The 17,739-nt window shown below is 38.9% G+C and overlaps 1 protein-coding gene across 4 annotated transcripts in view; it reads right to left on the bottom strand.

The window, feature by feature from the left end:
• The window catches only part of CaMKI (Calcium/calmodulin-dependent protein kinase I), a 55,332-nt gene extending 38,859 nt beyond the window's left edge, over nt 1-16,473 (bottom strand). For 2 of the 4 annotated variants that reach the window (XM_065483208.1, XM_065483207.1), the window contains exon 1: nt 16,125-16,473. In XM_065483208.1, coding sequence (XP_065339280.1) covers nt 16,125-16,237 — 113 coding nt within the window. In that variant the 5' untranslated portion in view covers nt 16,238-16,473. The remainder of the gene's footprint in view (nt 1-16,124) is intronic. The other 2 variants (XM_065483209.1, XM_065483210.1) reach the window with 2 other exon arrangements.
• Between the last annotated feature and the right edge of the window lie 1,266 nt (nt 16,474-17,739).

Here is a 17,739-nt window from a genome sequence, read left to right on the forward strand (position 1 = left end):
GCGACCTCTGGCCTCATTTCAATTCGCAGCCAAATCACAAAATAATGCCCTTAAAGCGGCATGTCCCAAAATTCACCATAAAAGAGCCTACAGTGTCGTTGGCTGGTTGGCTGGCCTTTTTTTAAACTTTCCTTACTTGCTATTTCCTTCACGTTTCTCGCTAATGCAGCACATCATCCATTTAAGGAAGCTGAGTGAGTAAAGCAGAGCTATTTTTTTGTTACGCTGTAATGGATTGTGAGTAAATAAGTGAAGGCAAGTGCGCGCATTGTTGATCTCTTTGCAGCGCTTCTCCGTCTTTCGAGAGACACGTCCAACAACAGCAGACGTTCGCGAGTGAGCGACAGCTCGTTTTCACGGTTAATTATCCGCCTTTTCACACCTCTCTGCAGGCGAACCAGTCTGCTTGTTACCAGCAGGTGGCAAATGAAATATTTGTTCAGAAAAGAGCCATTTTTCGATCCAATTAGCGAATGAAGAATAAATTATATCAACCCGTGGTGATAATTAATTCCAATTAGTTCGCTTGGAATTTTACAATGTCAGACGAAAATATTTAAGCATAGAGTTACTTTCTTTTCTTCTCCTCATTCGGTTCGCTTGATTGAGCAAAAACAATTTATCTTTCCGCATTTTAAAAAGTAAAAACAGGTCCTGGCAGCGAGGTTTGTAATTAAATTTTGCCATCAGGTGTGCGTTGAATTAATTAAAAAGTCGTCACGACTCGATTTATAGCCCCAGCTGAGCTAACAGCGTAACAGCAGCCTTGCTTTCAATGTAAGCATTAAACGCACACACCAGTCCTATGCGTTACTAGAAAATAAATACACGTACAATCTGACACCAAAAGCGGAGGTGCACGCGGTTGCGAAACTTGAGTTTGAAGAAAATCTAAGAATTTCAACTGTGGTTCATTCCTGGATTTCTGAGGGTTGAATTAGGCAGGGCCACAGATATCAAGAATTAAGACAGTCAGTCAGCATCCATCCTTTTCTCGCCTGATGTCTCGATCTTTTCCAACGCAGCTCGTCAAAAGGTCAAACAGAAACCGCTCTCTTCTCTGCCACTTTGTCACCAGAAACCGCTATTTTTTACCGACGATTTTCAGCACGAATTTTCGTCGAAGGGCTGACCTAATTCGACTGGCACTCTGTCAAAAATATAACACTATCAAAAATGTATGTTTCTCCTCATTGATTAGCAAATTTCATGACCGCGAGTCTCCATTTCAGGTGTTTGATGCACACACAGTAAAGAAAAACAGACTGAAAAGGTCTGCATGTAGAGCACACCGGCAGCTATTTAACCATACACCTGCATTGTGATGTTCATTTAACTGGGTCTCGAATTACGCAACACACTGTCATTACTCTGCACTACGCTATTTGTCTCACAGTTTGTGTTCTCGTATTGTGCTGGTGGTTGCTCCCTCTGCACGTCAATTTCGCACAGCAAATTAATGAGCACAGTGCATTTCTAGGTATTTCATTTTCCATTAGATCTCGAGCTTTCTGAACTAAATAAATCCAGAGCTTATTTTTCAAGGAATAATAACTGGTCTTCGTTGATCGTTGGTTGACACTCGAAAATAAATAATTAGATTCAATTATTTACTTTTCTCGCTTGATTTCGATTAAATAAATGTGCGAATTATGAAGTACAATTTCCTCGTTTTAAAATAAACCTCATGATTCTCAGAAGGGAGGCATTGGTTATTATGCAAATTATACAACCGATTTTCTCGGAAACTTTAATGGAACTCAGGTCCAATTAATTTTAGCGCTTTATCCCTTTAATTTTGATGGATAAAAAGAGTATTCCAGTGAAGATCTATTTATAAATTTTCTTGCGAATACAAAGCCTCATTTTTATGAAAGGATTGCGAAATTTAATTATAGTCTAATATTTCAGCATTTAAGGAATTAAATACAGCAAAGCCGCTTTGCCTCATCTCTGCATTACTCTGCACAAATAACTCTCTAATTTAAACTCCACGAAGATAAAATTACTCCAGTCATCTAGCTGGACCAACTGCCCGTCGTAAACTTTTTACGCCAGTCGATGACACAATCTGATTCAAACCTGCGCGAAACGGCATTCATTTAAAACTTTGTCCTTGTGCAAATCGCGATTTCAGCTCATCCAATCTGAGTTTGCTCGTTATTGAGAGCAAACTTCGCAGAGTGAAGCTTCGCGATTCGAATGAAAATAGACATCGGTTTACAAGTTCATGCCAACAAATAAACAAATAATCTTTTGCTCTGCAGTGCACCACTCTTCCATTTCGACTGGTGACAATTTAAAATCAACAAAAAATTCTCTGCAGCGTCCCCTTTTTATTGTTGCACATGTGAAACTTCAAACTCAAAATTGGTCAAAAACAGGATTGCAAAAAACCGCAATTTTAAAAAAAATGCAGTGCACTGGTAAAATGCGTTTCTTTTTTGTCAATTTTTACCAGTTTCTTGCAGGCACCTTATTTTTAATAATTTACTAATTATTAGCCAATAACCTCGACTTGAAAAATTGTCAGAGATAAATTTTTGGAGAAATGAGACAGCAAAATGGCAATTTAAAAGAAAATATCTGCACAGTGGAGGAAATTTTGGGCACTCCGACCGAAATTTTAGATTTTCTCAGATGAAAAATGGAATAAATTCATTTCTTGCAATTCTTGCGCAAGAAATTGGTAAACAATTGAGTGGTAAACAACGTTAAAAACCAGTGGTGAAAAAACCGGGTGGTAAGCAAATGCAACCCTGGTAAAAAACGGACAACTTGAAAAAAATATTTTGAGAAAAAGCCACTAAGTTGATTTATGGTTTAATTTTAGAAACTTCACAGCATTTTTGTACGAAAAATGATCATGAACTGAGAGCACGTTAGCATTCCTGCGTTCATCATTCATTCAAACCGTGGCGGCGGTCAGACATAAATTTTTATTACTTGTAGGGCAGAGTTGGAAACTGCGAAATAAAAGCCCGGCGGTCGGCGGCGGGGCGAGGATGAAGCGAAATGGCACGAAAGCCGTTTCGCCTCCCTCTCGCTCACATACACCCAACCATACATGGAGTGCAGAAGAGGAGCTGTTTCTCGCCGGGAGAAATAAACTTTTTAAGCGGTGGCAGCGACAGAGCGAGCGGAAGATAAGAGAGAACCCGGCCGCTTGGGCTTGCGAACAAATGAAAATGAACCATCGCAATGTCTTGCCGGTTGGCCCAGACCGGTGCAGCTCTCCGCCGATCGATGCAACTCACTCTCCGCAGGCACCAACTCGTGCAAATGCGAAACAAGACCAAAGTGCAGTCAAAGGGCTCGAAATTGCACGGTTTTTACGTGTAAATTTCTGTTACGGGCGCGAAAATTGCGCGCAATTGCATACTGGTTTAATTTCAATCGTTCCATTTGAACAATTTTGTTTATTTTTAAAAAAAAATGATTTGTCATGAGCTAAAAAGATGTATTAAAAACGGAAAAAATAGTGCAAGAAAAAAACTCTGAAATCACCGAGTAAAAAAATAAGCAGGGTTGCAAAAAAACCCGCATTTTTTAAATGCAGTGCAGTAGTTTTTTAAATTTAACTAGTTTCTTGCAGGCAATGTTTTTACCTTATTTTTAATAATTATTTACGACTTGAAAAATTGTCAGAGATAAATTTTTGGAGAAAGTGAGGCAGCAAAATGGCAATTTGAAAGTTGAAAGAAAATATCTGCACAGTGGAGGAAATTTTGAGCACTCCGGCCGAAATTTTAGATTTTCACAAAAGAAAAATGGAATAAATTCATTTCTTGCGCAAGAAATTGGTAAAAATTGAATGGTAAAAAACAGTGGAGAAAAAAAACGGGTGGTAAGCAAATAATGCAACCCTGAAAATAAGTAATAAAATCACATTTTCCAACTGTTAAGTCTTTTCCGGTCTGTTCAATAAATTATATCTTTTGCCTTTCGTGGAAAAGATATTTATAAACCATGAACAGCAATCAAAAATTCAGGGCGGACAGTTGAAAAAAGAGTTCCTACGTATTTTTAATAAAGGAGTCAAGACAGCTTTTGGAATAAATAGAAATTATTATTTTCAAAGTTAAAAAATTCCGGAAGAAATAAATCATTTTGATGAAGTTTCTAAATCTAAAATCTCACACGCTACAACCCAGCAAAAAATTGGATCACAGTCACAGCTTTAGGCCATTTAATTGTGTGACAAATTTTAACTGATTGAAACATAAAAATAAATAAAAGCCTTTCAGCTGCAAATTATAGTTTCGTGCTGTTTTTTGTGAAATTATATTTTGGAAAACTGAACTCTGCAGAATTGTAGATTGGTAATTTTAGATAAACATCCAATGTTTGAAGAATGGCCTTGTATATTTAGCCCTTGACACCTTTTAGCGAGAAATCAACAAGGGGCGTCTTTTGAGGAAGCAAATATCATCCATTAGAATTCAACTGGGACTACTGAATTATGCAACGTGTGCGCGGAACCGGCTACACACAATCTCAAATCACTCTCTCTATCTCTCGGCTAGGCGGAAAACAGTTTTAGGAGCAAATAAAACGCGGCAAGAATTTGCATGACTGCATACATAATCGAATTTTGCCGAAAAGTGCTGATGAGCAAGCGTAATTCAAAAGTGCAAAATGCAAATTGGTCGAAAAGCGCGAGAACGCCGGCTCAGCGTGCTTATCAGATTAAGCAAATATTTGTGCTGCGTACACGGTCCAAGAAACCGGGTGCTATATTATACCTGGCCCTTCTCATTCGCAGACTAAGGTATAAAAGGTCAAGTGGCTCTTTGCATTCGTCGTCGCCGGTTTGTTGTTCGATTTTCGGTCGCTCGCCGCCACCTCCAATGCCGCCGCCGCCGCGCCTTTCAATTGATTCTGCGCTGCGGCATTGCGGGCTGGCCCGTGTGAATGAGAGGAGTATATTGAATTCCGTCAAGTGCAGACTGCGTCGAGCACCTCCTTATTCATTTCGCTAGCGTGCAAACTGTCTTTCGCGGCGCCAAATGCAAGAAGCGTTCTCGCTTCTCGGCCCACCGACTCCCAAAATGGATTTGTTCTTCCGCCTTGTAATTAGCTTTTTGTTAGAGGCTGGCGGTGAGGAAAGGGGTTGGAATTCAGCGCCAGGGAGGAAATGTAGCAGAACTTTTCCGTGCTCGTGACAGATGGGCCCCACCTTTCATTTTTATTTTTTTTTTTTTTTTGGCACTTGTGCTACGCTCTCAAGTTTAATTACCTCTGGCGCTGTGCATTGTTGGCGTGAAATCTAGCGTGCTTTTTTGTCTACTTGGGTATCGTTCCACTTCTAGAATGCTCACAATCAGTAGCAGGATAAAATTTTAAATTACATTCTGGCTCTAGTAAAAGTTTATTTTCACGTTTTGCTCATTTATTTATTTTGATTCCTCTCGTCGCGATCCATCCGACGGTGTGAGAAAGTATAAATGAAGTGAATTTAACGTACAAACAATTAAAATTAAGAGGAAAAATATATTCCAGGTATTTTCAAAATCAATACATACATGTTCAATGGAAAGTGATTTTTTTCCTCCAGCTGTTCTAGGAAAATTTAAAGCATTTTCCAACCGTTTTAGGAAAAGGTTAAAATGATTTTCCAGGACAATTTAAAATTTTTAATGAGCAGAGACACCATATGTTCGCAGTTTTTCTCGTCTTCTCAAATTTTCAAGTAGAACTGGATATATTTTAGTCTAAATAAACGAATTTGATTCTAAAATATCTGATTAACTCTCGTGGAGACCGAATATAACTACCGTACGTATCAGCCTTTTATTTAAATAAACGTACCAGGTTAAAAATTAGCATTGCAGCAGGCCAAAAAAGGAAATTCGAGCCTTTCTGATAGGATCTGCGTTTGCCACATTCTCGTTGATCAATTTGAAATGACCATCCTCAGTGTCAGGCGTGTGAGAGCGTGCAATAAACTGGCCAAACTAATGGTATCGACCGACCCTAAAGAGACAAGACGTCTTTCTCCGTATATATCTCGCATTTCTACTTCTCTCTCTCACTCTCCACCTAGCTGCTGAACGTGTGCATTAGAACGTGCTTGCGTTTAAACTCATTACCCGATGAAAAAAGTCAAGGTGAACCTGACTAGCTAGCTGCGCGGCTCATTCAGTGCTCGGATATTTTAATAAATATTCAGCAGCCTTTGTTCTCGCCAAAGACAATGTGGCCAAAATGCTTCGTCGAGGCTAACTCGTCGTCGCATGCACGCGCAGGGCGTATCCAATTGCACTGCACACGTGAAAATTCGTTAGCACGCGCCACACATAATTGTGCCACGCAGCGGCGTTCTTTGATGAGTGTTGTTGCGACACTCCAGCGAGACGACGATAAATTGCCAGGAATGCAAGTTAATTCATTTTTACAGACTATGATTTATCGTCCATTTTATTAAATTAGACATAATCTACCTCGGGCCACGGATAAAATTAATCAAATAATAGAGGGAATAAATTACTACCTCAGACACGATTTATGCTGCCTCCAAATAAGGGCATCGCAATTATTGTCTCATTACGATATACTTTTGCAAAAAATTTGATTTATTCCAGCAATTCGTAGTTTATTGAGAGCAATTAGGAAAAAATTATATCATGCGGTGCAGGCAGAGCTCAACAATGCTGCAAAAGAAAAAAAAATGAAATTTAACATCTGTGTTGAGAACAGACGCGGCGATAAAACTGCACATCACGTTGAAAGCTTCGCGGTTGCTAAATCCGCTCTCGGAAATCGACAAAGACGGATTAGCATACATTTGCTATCAGCAGCAGACACTGCGATAATTAAAATCAGCAAGTCCTCCGCACTTAATCCGGCGTGACATCAAGAATAGAGCAAGAAAATTTCGGCATAATGTGACAAAGGGGTTCGTGTATCAAAAGTTTTCCCTCCCGAATTCCCTGGCAGCCGGTGGAATTCCGAGGTAATTCGATCAGTCGCGAGAGATGGAATGAGGAGCTGCACGCGCTGAAGGCTGTTGGCAGAAGTAGGTCTTCGGACTGAGAGAAAAAGAACAAAATGAAAAAAAAAACAGTCGACGAAGTGGGAGTCAGTGTGATAAATAAACTGGCTAGCGCAATAATAATCATAATAGCATATCGCATGATGTAATCTCGGACGTGCGGCAATTTATATTTCGCGGCTCTGGCGGCGGCGGCCGACCAAATTTAATCCCCTGCCTGCACGCCGAGTTGGTTCTCATTCCGAGAGCGCGCGTTCTAAATTATTCGGTGCATTCAGCCAGAACGTCTTGGATTGGCCTTTTGAGCCGATCATGTCGAGTGCTCTACTTGATGCCAATTAAATTCGAAACGCTCGACTAGGGGTAATTTAGCAAATTTCGCTAATATCGGTGATAGGCAGAGTGAAGATATCGACTTTGCAAATTTAATTTAATTAATTAATTCCGAAGAAGGGGGTTCACAGGACTGAGGTTTAATAAACGGCTGTGCCAAGAAAAAGGTGGCAAGAATCGTTTTGATTTTAATTTTGTGATTGCTTCGAATGTAGGAACAATTCTACTTTAAAATGTGACTTGCATTCTAACTTTGAAGCCGGTTCTCTCAATAATTCAATCGGCCCTCGGGCTAATTTCTGCTCTTTCTTAATTTGAGAGATGATTTTAGATAAATCAGCGGGGTCCAGATTCTTGCGACGCGCAGATATGGCGTCCGGTGGAGTGCGGCGCGAAAAAACGGTCACGTAAAAATGCGGGAAAGGAAGCAAGTTTTGGTCAATATTGTGACGTGTAATTTGCAATACTTTTGGATCGTAAAAACAAACTCTTGACACTCGTACGGCAATCCAAAGAGAGCTTTTTGTTTCTCACATTCAGACGCCATCTTGGATCTGCGCAGTGCAAACCAATTTTATCGCACATTTGGCCCCCGCTATGTTATAAATATTTTTTTGAGAAATCAGAAAAAAAAATCAGTGCATCATTGAAGACAACAGGGGAGTGCTTAAACCTGAAAACAAATAAATTTTATCCAAATATTTTACCTGCTTATTAGCGTTTTGTAAATCAGTTTAAATTATCCCATAATAAACAGCAGTTGTGAAGCAACCTCTCTCGTTATTACGTCGTATAATTTCCGCTTGATCACAATAATCACAACAGCTCAGTCTAATTATATGTCATTTCGTCAGACAAACATCGCCGAAGTTGATGTTCTTCGCTTTCAACCAAATAGGGCACGGCGAATATCAAATTGCAGTCGGTTGTTTGAGGTCGCGAGCAAAAGTTGGCACTGCCGTCCTTCACACGTGTAATTTGGCGCTTTTACACACGAGAGAGAGATAATGAAAATTTTATGTTCGCTAAATCGTGGGCACGCAAAACGGGTTTCGCCGGCAGCGCAGCAGCACAGTTTGCATGATTTATTCATAGACAGCAGAGTTGGCAAAGTACAATGCAAACTAAGTGAGAGGTAATTACATTATGGCGGACATCGCCGTGGAAACTTTTTAATTTGTGTCCCAGTTGATAAAGCTATCGCAATAATTCCGAATAAGAAAATGTGATATCGTACGATATCAGACATACATTATTTTCTCCCTTTAACACGCCACGACCAGAGAGGCAGCAATTTTAATAAAGCTTCCTCTTTTACAACCTGGACGTGCAATCAAAATTTAAATGCACAAACAATCGGTGGCGAGATCAAAGTTGTTGTGCGTGTTCAAAGACTATTATGCTTGTAGACTCTGCTCAACACGCTTTTTATTGCCATTGCTATCTGCATACTATTGAGTGAGTTCTTCTCTCTCGTTTGTTTGCAAAGTGTGAACCGATCCCATTATCAAAGGTAGCCGTTTTTATGAGAATTGTTTAGTTCAGCTAACACTGCGGTTGAAAGACGAAAGATCACTTTTGTAGTTCACCGCTTTTGCAGCTTTTGGCTTGATTTGTTTGCCAAGTTTTTTTATACATTCATCATTAGTCCAGTGACTTACGGATGTGCAAATTTTTTAATCGATTATTTTAATCTGTGTTATAGCACAAAACAATCTGTTGAATAATTGGTTTTGAGGAGAATCATTAGTTTTATAAAGGATCAAAATTTTAGATATTTTTCCACGTGTTTCGTTTCAACTTGGCTAAAATTAGTTTGTTTTTATCCAGACCCGTTTACTTGAATTAAAAAAAAAACTTACCAAGAAGTCATTTAAACACAAACAACAACTCGGAGTGGGCAAACAACTCGCTAATTAAACCAGCTCGAGAAACCAGGTGCAAAAAGCAACCCCAAGCAAGTTTCCAGCAGCCCTTTCCTTTCTTATTAAAAACATAAGCTGACAAAGTTTAGCGGATAACAGGAACAACAACAAGCAACTACTAAGGATTACATGTTTTAATCGATATCCATGGAATGAAACTCACGAGGGAAATATAGTTGGCCTGCAGAAAGTTGGCATCACGCACTTGAGCTTATCTGCTACGCCTGATTAAGCTTTATGTTCCCATTGTTGTTTTTATTTCCGTGTTTGGTTCGAGCTCTCTTATCTTAATAAACAACGCAATATATATATATATATATATATATATATATATATATATATATATATATATATATATATATATATATATATAATTGGAACGCAATATTTTAATTTTAAACAATAACACAGAGTGCGTGACTTCTTTCTCCATTCGGCTCCTCCCAATAGGAAAATCGACTCTGGTTCCGGAACATCAGGGTTGCACATAAGCCGCATTTAAAAAAAATAAAATTCCAGTTTCTTTCAGGCAATGTTTTCACCTTATTTTTCAATAATTTTTTAATTATTAACTTATAAACTCGACTTGAAAAATTGTCAGAGATAAATTTTTGGAGAAATTGAGGAGCAAAATGGCAATTTAAAAGAAAATATCTGCACAGTGCAGGAAATTTTGAGTACTCTCACCGAAATTTTAGATTTTCACAGAAGAAAAATGGAATAAATTCATTTCTTGCAATTCTTGCGAAAGAAATTGGTACAATTGAGTGGTGAAAAAACTGGGTAGTTGAGCAAAATGCAACCCTGCGAAACTTATGCAAGGGTGGAAACGATTGTAACGATTGCAGTAATCACGTTATTGCAATTATCGGCTGCAATATTACGACGCAGCGGGTTGGTTGCTCGGAAAAGAGAGCACGGCGTGGTTGGTTGGCGTATTGATTGATTTTCCAGTCGTCAGCAACACCTTCGCCGCTCGCCGCCCCGAATCGTCCGCTTTGTGTGCGCCTGCAAGCACCGCCGCTGCACTTTTCGCCCTTTGTGTCGCAGCCGCTCTCGCGCTGCTTGCCACTTTATTTTGTTGCCATTGACCGAATGAACCGGATCCCAGCGCAGTCGGCTGTGAACTACAGACACATTCGCCCGTTTGCTCTGACCCAACGACAAGTTATTTGCTCCTTCGCAAACATAGTTTTGTCTTTTGCAGGAGATCTTTACTTGACAACATTTAAAAAATAAAAAATAGCATTTTTTATACGAGAATGAGGTCCAGTGAATTGTTGTTATCAAATATTCTTCTCCATAAAAATTAAATTTTAGGTTTGGTAATTTTTTTCGAGAAATTAAACGAAATTTTACATGGATTTTTCACTAGATTCCTCTTTTCGCGATCTATCCAAGGGGCAAATTTTGAAGTCGTGATTTTAAAATAGGGTAACATTGCTTCCGGCTTGATTTTCATAAAAATGTTGGAGCCGAGTTTCTCGGAAAATTAAAACTTGCTCTCTTAAATAATTAAAATTATTTTTCAATACAAATTCCCTTTAATCCTGACGGAAAGTGAGTTCCTCCAGCCATTTCAAACGGAAATCCATGTATTGAGAGGTCACGAAAGGGTCATCACTCAATTCGGGGCGTTTACAATTTACAACCGTGTTTGCCGACAGTTTATTTTTGTTATCTTAAGGTGGCAGAGTGTATACATAATCCTACTACGCATGTATAATAAATAATTCGCCAAACGACTGTTGGGGAACGATCCGTGCCAGTCACACGCAAAAAAGAGCGCACGCAGACGTCCTCATTAAATCAAAAGTCAGCGCAAGATTGGAGATGACAGCGACGTGTTTTTGGGCCGGCGATAAGGTATAAATAAATAATGCACACACACACACACGCACGCACTTCGTTCTATTGTATCAGCCGGCAGACGTGAGCAATAATTATTGACGGGGATTAACTTCTTTATCTGCAAAAAGCGAAACGTCGCGCGTGATGGATTTGTGGGTAATGGGAGTTTTTCGTAATCTGATATATATGATTTTTGCATTTGGCACGAATGTGTCTGTGACATTTTTTCTAATCAAAAATGAAAGCGGAGGATTGAAAAATAGATATTTTTATAGGAGTTTTTTTATTGTTCTTTTACCCTGAACACTGCAGAGTGATATCCGGGTTTGTTATAATTTGTTGTACATCTTGTACGGTGAAATTTAAAAACGTTAAAGCTTCTGTGATAAAAATGTGGGACACAGTTTTGCTATCTCAAATCACCGCTCATTAGGTCAGTTTTGGCTTAAACTTAATCCTTGAGGGATTAGTTTAATCATTGGCAACTAATCGTACGGATTTTCCAGGGTTTCACAGCGTCAATTCTCTTAAAAATAAACTCCGTCCTAAATTTCACGAATTTTCATCAAAAATAAATTGTTAATTTTGTCAAGAAGAGCTTTTTGATTTTTCAAATGTGATTATTTCATCCTTCAAATTATTAATACGACTGTGGAATCAAATTAGTGGCATCCAGGCATTTAAAGGAACATTATTTATGAATTATTGGTGTTTTTTAAAACCAGCGGGGGCCAGATTCATGCGACGCGCAGATATGGCGTCCAGTTGAAAATCGGTCACGTGAAAAGAAGCAAGTTTTGTTCAATATTGTGACTGATTATTTGCATTACTCTTAACTAATTGTGTCTTTTGGATCGTAAAAACAAACTCTTGACACTCGTACGCCAATCCAAAGAGAGCTTCTTGCTTCCCACATTCAGACGCCATCTTGGATCTGCGCAAAGCGAACCAATTTCATCGCACTTCTGGCCCCCGCTGTTTAAAATAATTTTCGCTTCTTTGAGAGTGAATGGTAGGTAAAACTCATTTGAAGCTGCGCCACATTTTATAGCTACTTGCTTTTGGATGGCACAACAGCCTGAATCCACTTAAACAATTTCCAAGACATTGGAATTAAATTCATATGGCTTTCCACTGCAAGGAAATAAGTTGGCAATATTTTTATAAAACACAGAAATCAACAAGCTGAAACAATCACGTACATGGGAATGTTTCAAAAAAACAAGTTAAAACTTTCAATGCGCATAGTGAAATATCCCAAAGGTATAATTGCACTCCAACAAAACACAAATCATAAAATGCAAATTATTGCTTTGGTTGGTTCATGTTGTGAATGTGAGCACTGAGCCTGAATTCGGGAAAAAAGCAACTCTTGAATAATAATTAAAAAATGCAGTGAGTCGCGCGGTCGGCTTGCTCACAGACATATGTTAAATATTAGCCGCTTTCGAATCACATCCTCCTTCTGCGGCTTCCTCTCCGCTGACCGCTATCACACTTGATAACCATAGCAACACCGAATTGAGCGCGCGCGCGCGCGACCCCAGTGTGCACAAACACATTATAATCCAGAGCATAATCGAGCTCCATTCCCAGGGGATTAATAAATAATAGGTGTACTCCGGCCGCGGGAGCTGAAATTGATGAGCTGAAAATGGGAATGCACGAAAGAAGACGCGGTTAAAACTCGACTACTTAGATGCGCATGAAAGCGCCGTAAAATTGTCGTGGCGACTGCCAAGTATAAAAGCAATTACCATCCCCTGGGGATAACAATTAACTTCCCCTGCAAAGTCTAATTTGAAAAATGAAAATACCTCCCCTCGCTCACACGAAAAGCCACCCTTGACGACCAACAGCAGTATCGATCAGGCTGTTGCTCACCAAAACACCAGACGACCAAGAATTTGGCAATAAACCTTATCACGCCAGCCTTGCAAAATTGGAGCAAAGATTTTCTCGTGTAAGAAAGAAAAGACCTTGATTAATTTTCTTCAAAATTTAAATGTGAAAAAAATTAAATTTAAATTTTTTTACTTAATTTTGATTTTTTGGGGTCTTATCCCCAGGTTTTCCCGGAAAAACAAGTTGAAATCTGGAAAATGGGCCATCCAATCATGAATATCTCGAGTTGTTATGAAGCTAGAAACACAAAATTTGCGCTAAATGACGCTCAATTAGACAGCCAACAATTTTTTTATAATAATTTCAATTTCGGGAATTTTTCAATTTTGATTATTCTCTAAAAGGGCCCCACGGATTTATTTTTTTCGAAGCATGGGACAAGTGCGTCCTGGATTTATATATATATATATATATATATATATATATATATATATATATATATATATATATATTTACCCAGGGGCCAAGAGATGCTGGCAAGAAAGTGTCAGGCTGGGCGCATATTATCTCGAGCGGCTCGGCTCGGGAGCTGCCGCTGCAAATTACTTCGCATGTTCGCCATAATTCGAGTGGAAACTGCAGACGTGCCAGAGAATTCGCTTTCAGTGTGTTCATTTCGAAGATATGTGAATACCACAAGAGCAATATTTATTTTTAATTTGAAAATTCCCTCAAGATCAGATATTGGAAAATATTTAGACTGTTTTTATCAAGAATCCTTTGAGGGTAAAATTAGAATTCTTGTGTACAGCGTGACTTATTTTTTCCTTGACCTCTTAGCTTTCAATACATTTTTATCAGATTAAGCGCCCAAAATCTGTTGATCTTTGCACCCGTCGTTCTCCGAGTTGGTTAACAGGTTAAAAGGTTCAAGGTCAACGGCGACAAATTTCAGTCTATTTTTCAGCTTGTTCTAGACGAAATTGCGTCTTTCCGAACGAAAGTATGTATGGTGTAATTTGAGCTGAATAAGCGTAAGTCTAGTGTTGTTCTATTTGTAGCACATGTCATGTTATGTATCCAGGGGAAATATGCAAATACACTCTCTTTCAATGTTTGCACCAAGCTCGGCAAATTATTATGCACGCGGTTACGCAAAACTCGCTTTTGTTTGCGTTGGCCAAATCGCCGTTAACGTTGCGGACCATTAAGCAATTAGTCTCACTAGGCTATAAATTGGGAAATCAATTTTCAAGCAGGCGCCAATGCTATAATATGCAAATTTGCAGGTGCACTAAGGAAAAAACTGCGTCTCGCGTGACTTGCCAGGCGCAACTCGAAATTGTTAAGGCTATGGCAGTTTCGAAATCTGTGGGGTAAAAAAGTTAGTACAAAAAAATCGTAATTATTTTTCAAGCATAAATTACTCTGGATATTTATTTAATGCTTTATTTATTGCCCTCAACTTTAAATGTTTTTCCGTGCGTCTGGTTTTCTTCAACATGAGAGTCTTAGCAATCTAAAATCGTCAGGAGGGCCAAAACCCATTGAAATCATCCTTGAAACAAACATTTCGCATAAAATCGATATATTTTACGGTGAAATGTTATTTTTTTGTCATCCCAAAATCGAATTTTGATGCCATTTTTTTATTTTACAATTATCTTTGGCGCCCGTAAATTATGAAGTATTTTCTCCAAGACAGTCAAAACTCACGTAGAGAGCCCCCTGAATTTGAAATAAAATTAAATCCCTTTTGAACGTGAAAATGATAAGGAAGAATTAATGAAATTACAAGATTTTGAATACAATTTTAAATAAATATTAGGACCCTTTATTCCTTTTCTTTTTTTCTGCTTTGCAAACGGGCACGGACTAACAAGGTCCGACTCATATATTAAAAAAAAATATACTAACAATTACTGAAAACGTAATTTTTGGTTAGAAAATTAACCTGAAAGATGGGCAAAAAACGTCCAAATCCACTTTCATTGGCGTCAAAACCGGCAGAAACCGCTAAAATAAATAATGCAGCCTAAAACCGTCTCAACAATTGTTATTTTCAGGAAAATAAAACTCAATTTGCCCATTTCAAATAGCATCGTAGCTCGACTGCTTGTTCACCACTGATTTAGTCCAATTTAATTAAATTGTTTCTAGAGACTAGGAAAGTTTTTAAATAAGAAAAATGTTGTGAAAATTGGCATAGTGTGAAATCAAAAATTCTACTATCAAGAATTGAATATTTGGCTTGGTTGAAATTTCAATAACTTATTTTCGCACTTCAAGAATCCAAAATTTAGAAGTCCTCTATTCAAATCCTGCAGAAACCAGGGTTGCAAAAATACGCCTTTTTTGAAAAAAAATATGCAGTGGTAAAATGCGTTTTTTTCAATTTTTACCAGTTTCTTGCAGGTAATGTTTTACCTTATTTTAAAACTTTTAATAATTATTTACGACTTGAAAATTTGTCAGAGATAAATTTTTGGAGAAATTGAGGCCGCAAAATGGCAATTTAAAAGAAAATATCTGCACAGTGGAGGAAATTTTGGGCACCCCGACCGAAATTTTAGATTTTCAATAAAGAAAAATGAAATAAATTAATTTCTTGCAATTCTTGCGCAAGAAATTGGTAAAAACCAGTGGTAAAAAATAACCTGGTGGAAAGCAAATTAATGCCACCCTGGCAGAAACTGTTTTATAAAAAAGCACACGCAATTTATTAAGAAATTAATAGAAGATTTCTAGAACTGACAACGAGAAACCTGCACGCAACAGAAATTTGATATTTGATTTCATCCAACTGTTTGTTGTGGTTTCAGGTAGAACAAGCAAGGTCTGGTCTCTCCTCTAAAACGCAATGGTGTTATTTGCTGGCGCGGCGCGGCAGACAGTGCCAAAATTTCTATGGTCCCATTACACTCTCGATCATAACAGAGCGCGCTATTTCCAGCCTGGAGAACATTATTATTATTCGGCAGAACGACCTGACGTCACGCACGCACGTACGAGAATATCATACAGCCCGCAAAACAGCTGTTCCAAAACAGGCACTCGAAAAAAATGGAAGGGTTCCAAAAGGGCCACGCCCCCTCCGGCGTCCGAGCGAAATGTCAAAATCAGCTGGGCGGAGAGTCGGGACTGGGGACAGTGTCCGGAGGTATGTATGTACTCACGTGCCGAGCAGCTCCTTGAGGTGGTACTTGTCCTCGACCGAGGGCACTTTCTCGGCGTCCTTGGCGTCCTTGCGCTTCTTGGTGGCATCCTTCTTGCCGCCGAACAGTGGCATCCTGACGTCCGGTCAGGCTGTTCGGACGCTGTCCACTGCCGCCGCCTCCGGCCCGGCCAGAGGGCCGCTGATTGTTTGGTGCGAACTCGCGTTTCTCCGCACCGCCCGTCGGAGGTTGGGACGCGCGTTTGGTCCGTTTGTCTCTTTCTGTGTGCTTGACAGCCTTCAAGCCTTGCTCTGCTCTGTTCACTCGCACGGCTCGCTGGCTCGTTCGTGCCTGCGCGAACGCTAAGCTCGCTCGCTCCTCAGACCACCGACCGACCGACCGACACCAGCTACCAGCTAGCTCCTGTCCTGCAACAGAGTGACGTCAATACTCGACGGCCCCCACGGCCTGCTGGAGACTCGAGGCATCTAGTGGCGACCCCGACCACTTTCGCCGATCCACCAGCTCCAGGCTCTCGTTTTAGCGCGAGATTTTTTTGCAACACCATGCAGTCGCAGCATCCCAGATTTTTTTCGCATATTTTAACTGTTGGGAATGCTTTTTTATATTTTAAATATAAGGGATCGCCAGTCTTCCAAATTTAAGTCATTTTGCGGCCGACGAAAACCAAAAAGTCGACATTTTAATAGATTTTTAGATTTTTTGGCCTGTTGATATTTTCTTTTTGCAAAAATTTCTTACTAATTTTTATAAAAGCAAGGGATTTTTGGAAAAATCAGGAAAAAAATTATGATTTTTAGGATGGTTACTTTATGGCTGTGCGAATGCGAATAACATGTCATTTTCTCAAGAAATATATAATTATAATTTATTAAAATCGAAATTGAAACTGCAAAACTGCAACTTTTCCTCGAAACTACAAATTGTTACACACAAAGAAGCGTGCTTTGGTGTTTTTTTTTTAGAAAGAACAAAAATATTTTGTTTGCCATTGAAACGGACGAAGGCATGAGTATTTTGAAAGATGCGTGAATTATCAAAAGTTCGAGAGTAGCAAAATCATTTTCCTCATTTTCTAATATAATGGTATGAATATAATGTTTTTATTCTCACAATCGGTCAAATACAAATTTAGTATTAATTTCAGGGTTGCAAAAAACCGCATTTTTAAAAAAAATGCAGTGCAAAGTAGCATTTTTTTCAAATTTCACCAGTTTCTTGCAGGCAAAATGTTTTCACCTTATTTTTCAATAATTTACTAATTATTAGCTTCTAACCTCGACTTGGAAAATTGTCAAATCAATTTTTGTAAAAATTGAGGCGTTAAAATGGCAATTTAAAAGAAAAAATCTGCACAGTGGAGGAAATTTTGAGCACTCCGACCGCAAATTTTAGATTTTCACAGAAGAAAAAAGGAATAAATTCTTTTTTGCGCAAGAAATTAGTAAAATTTGAGTGGTAAAAACCGTTCAAATCCAGTGCTGAAAAAACCGGGTGCAACCCTGATTAATTCGTCAGCAAATGTAAAATTTTTTCTGGTTTTTTTAACTGACCGAAAAAATACAGATAACATTGATGTCTAAAACTAGCACAAAAACCCGTAATTCACGCGCAA

Source organism: Cloeon dipterum, chromosome 3 (assembly GCF_949628265.1).
Source record: "Cloeon dipterum chromosome 3, ieCloDipt1.1, whole genome shotgun sequence".
NCBI lineage: Eukaryota > Metazoa > Arthropoda > Insecta > Ephemeroptera > Baetidae > Cloeon > Cloeon dipterum.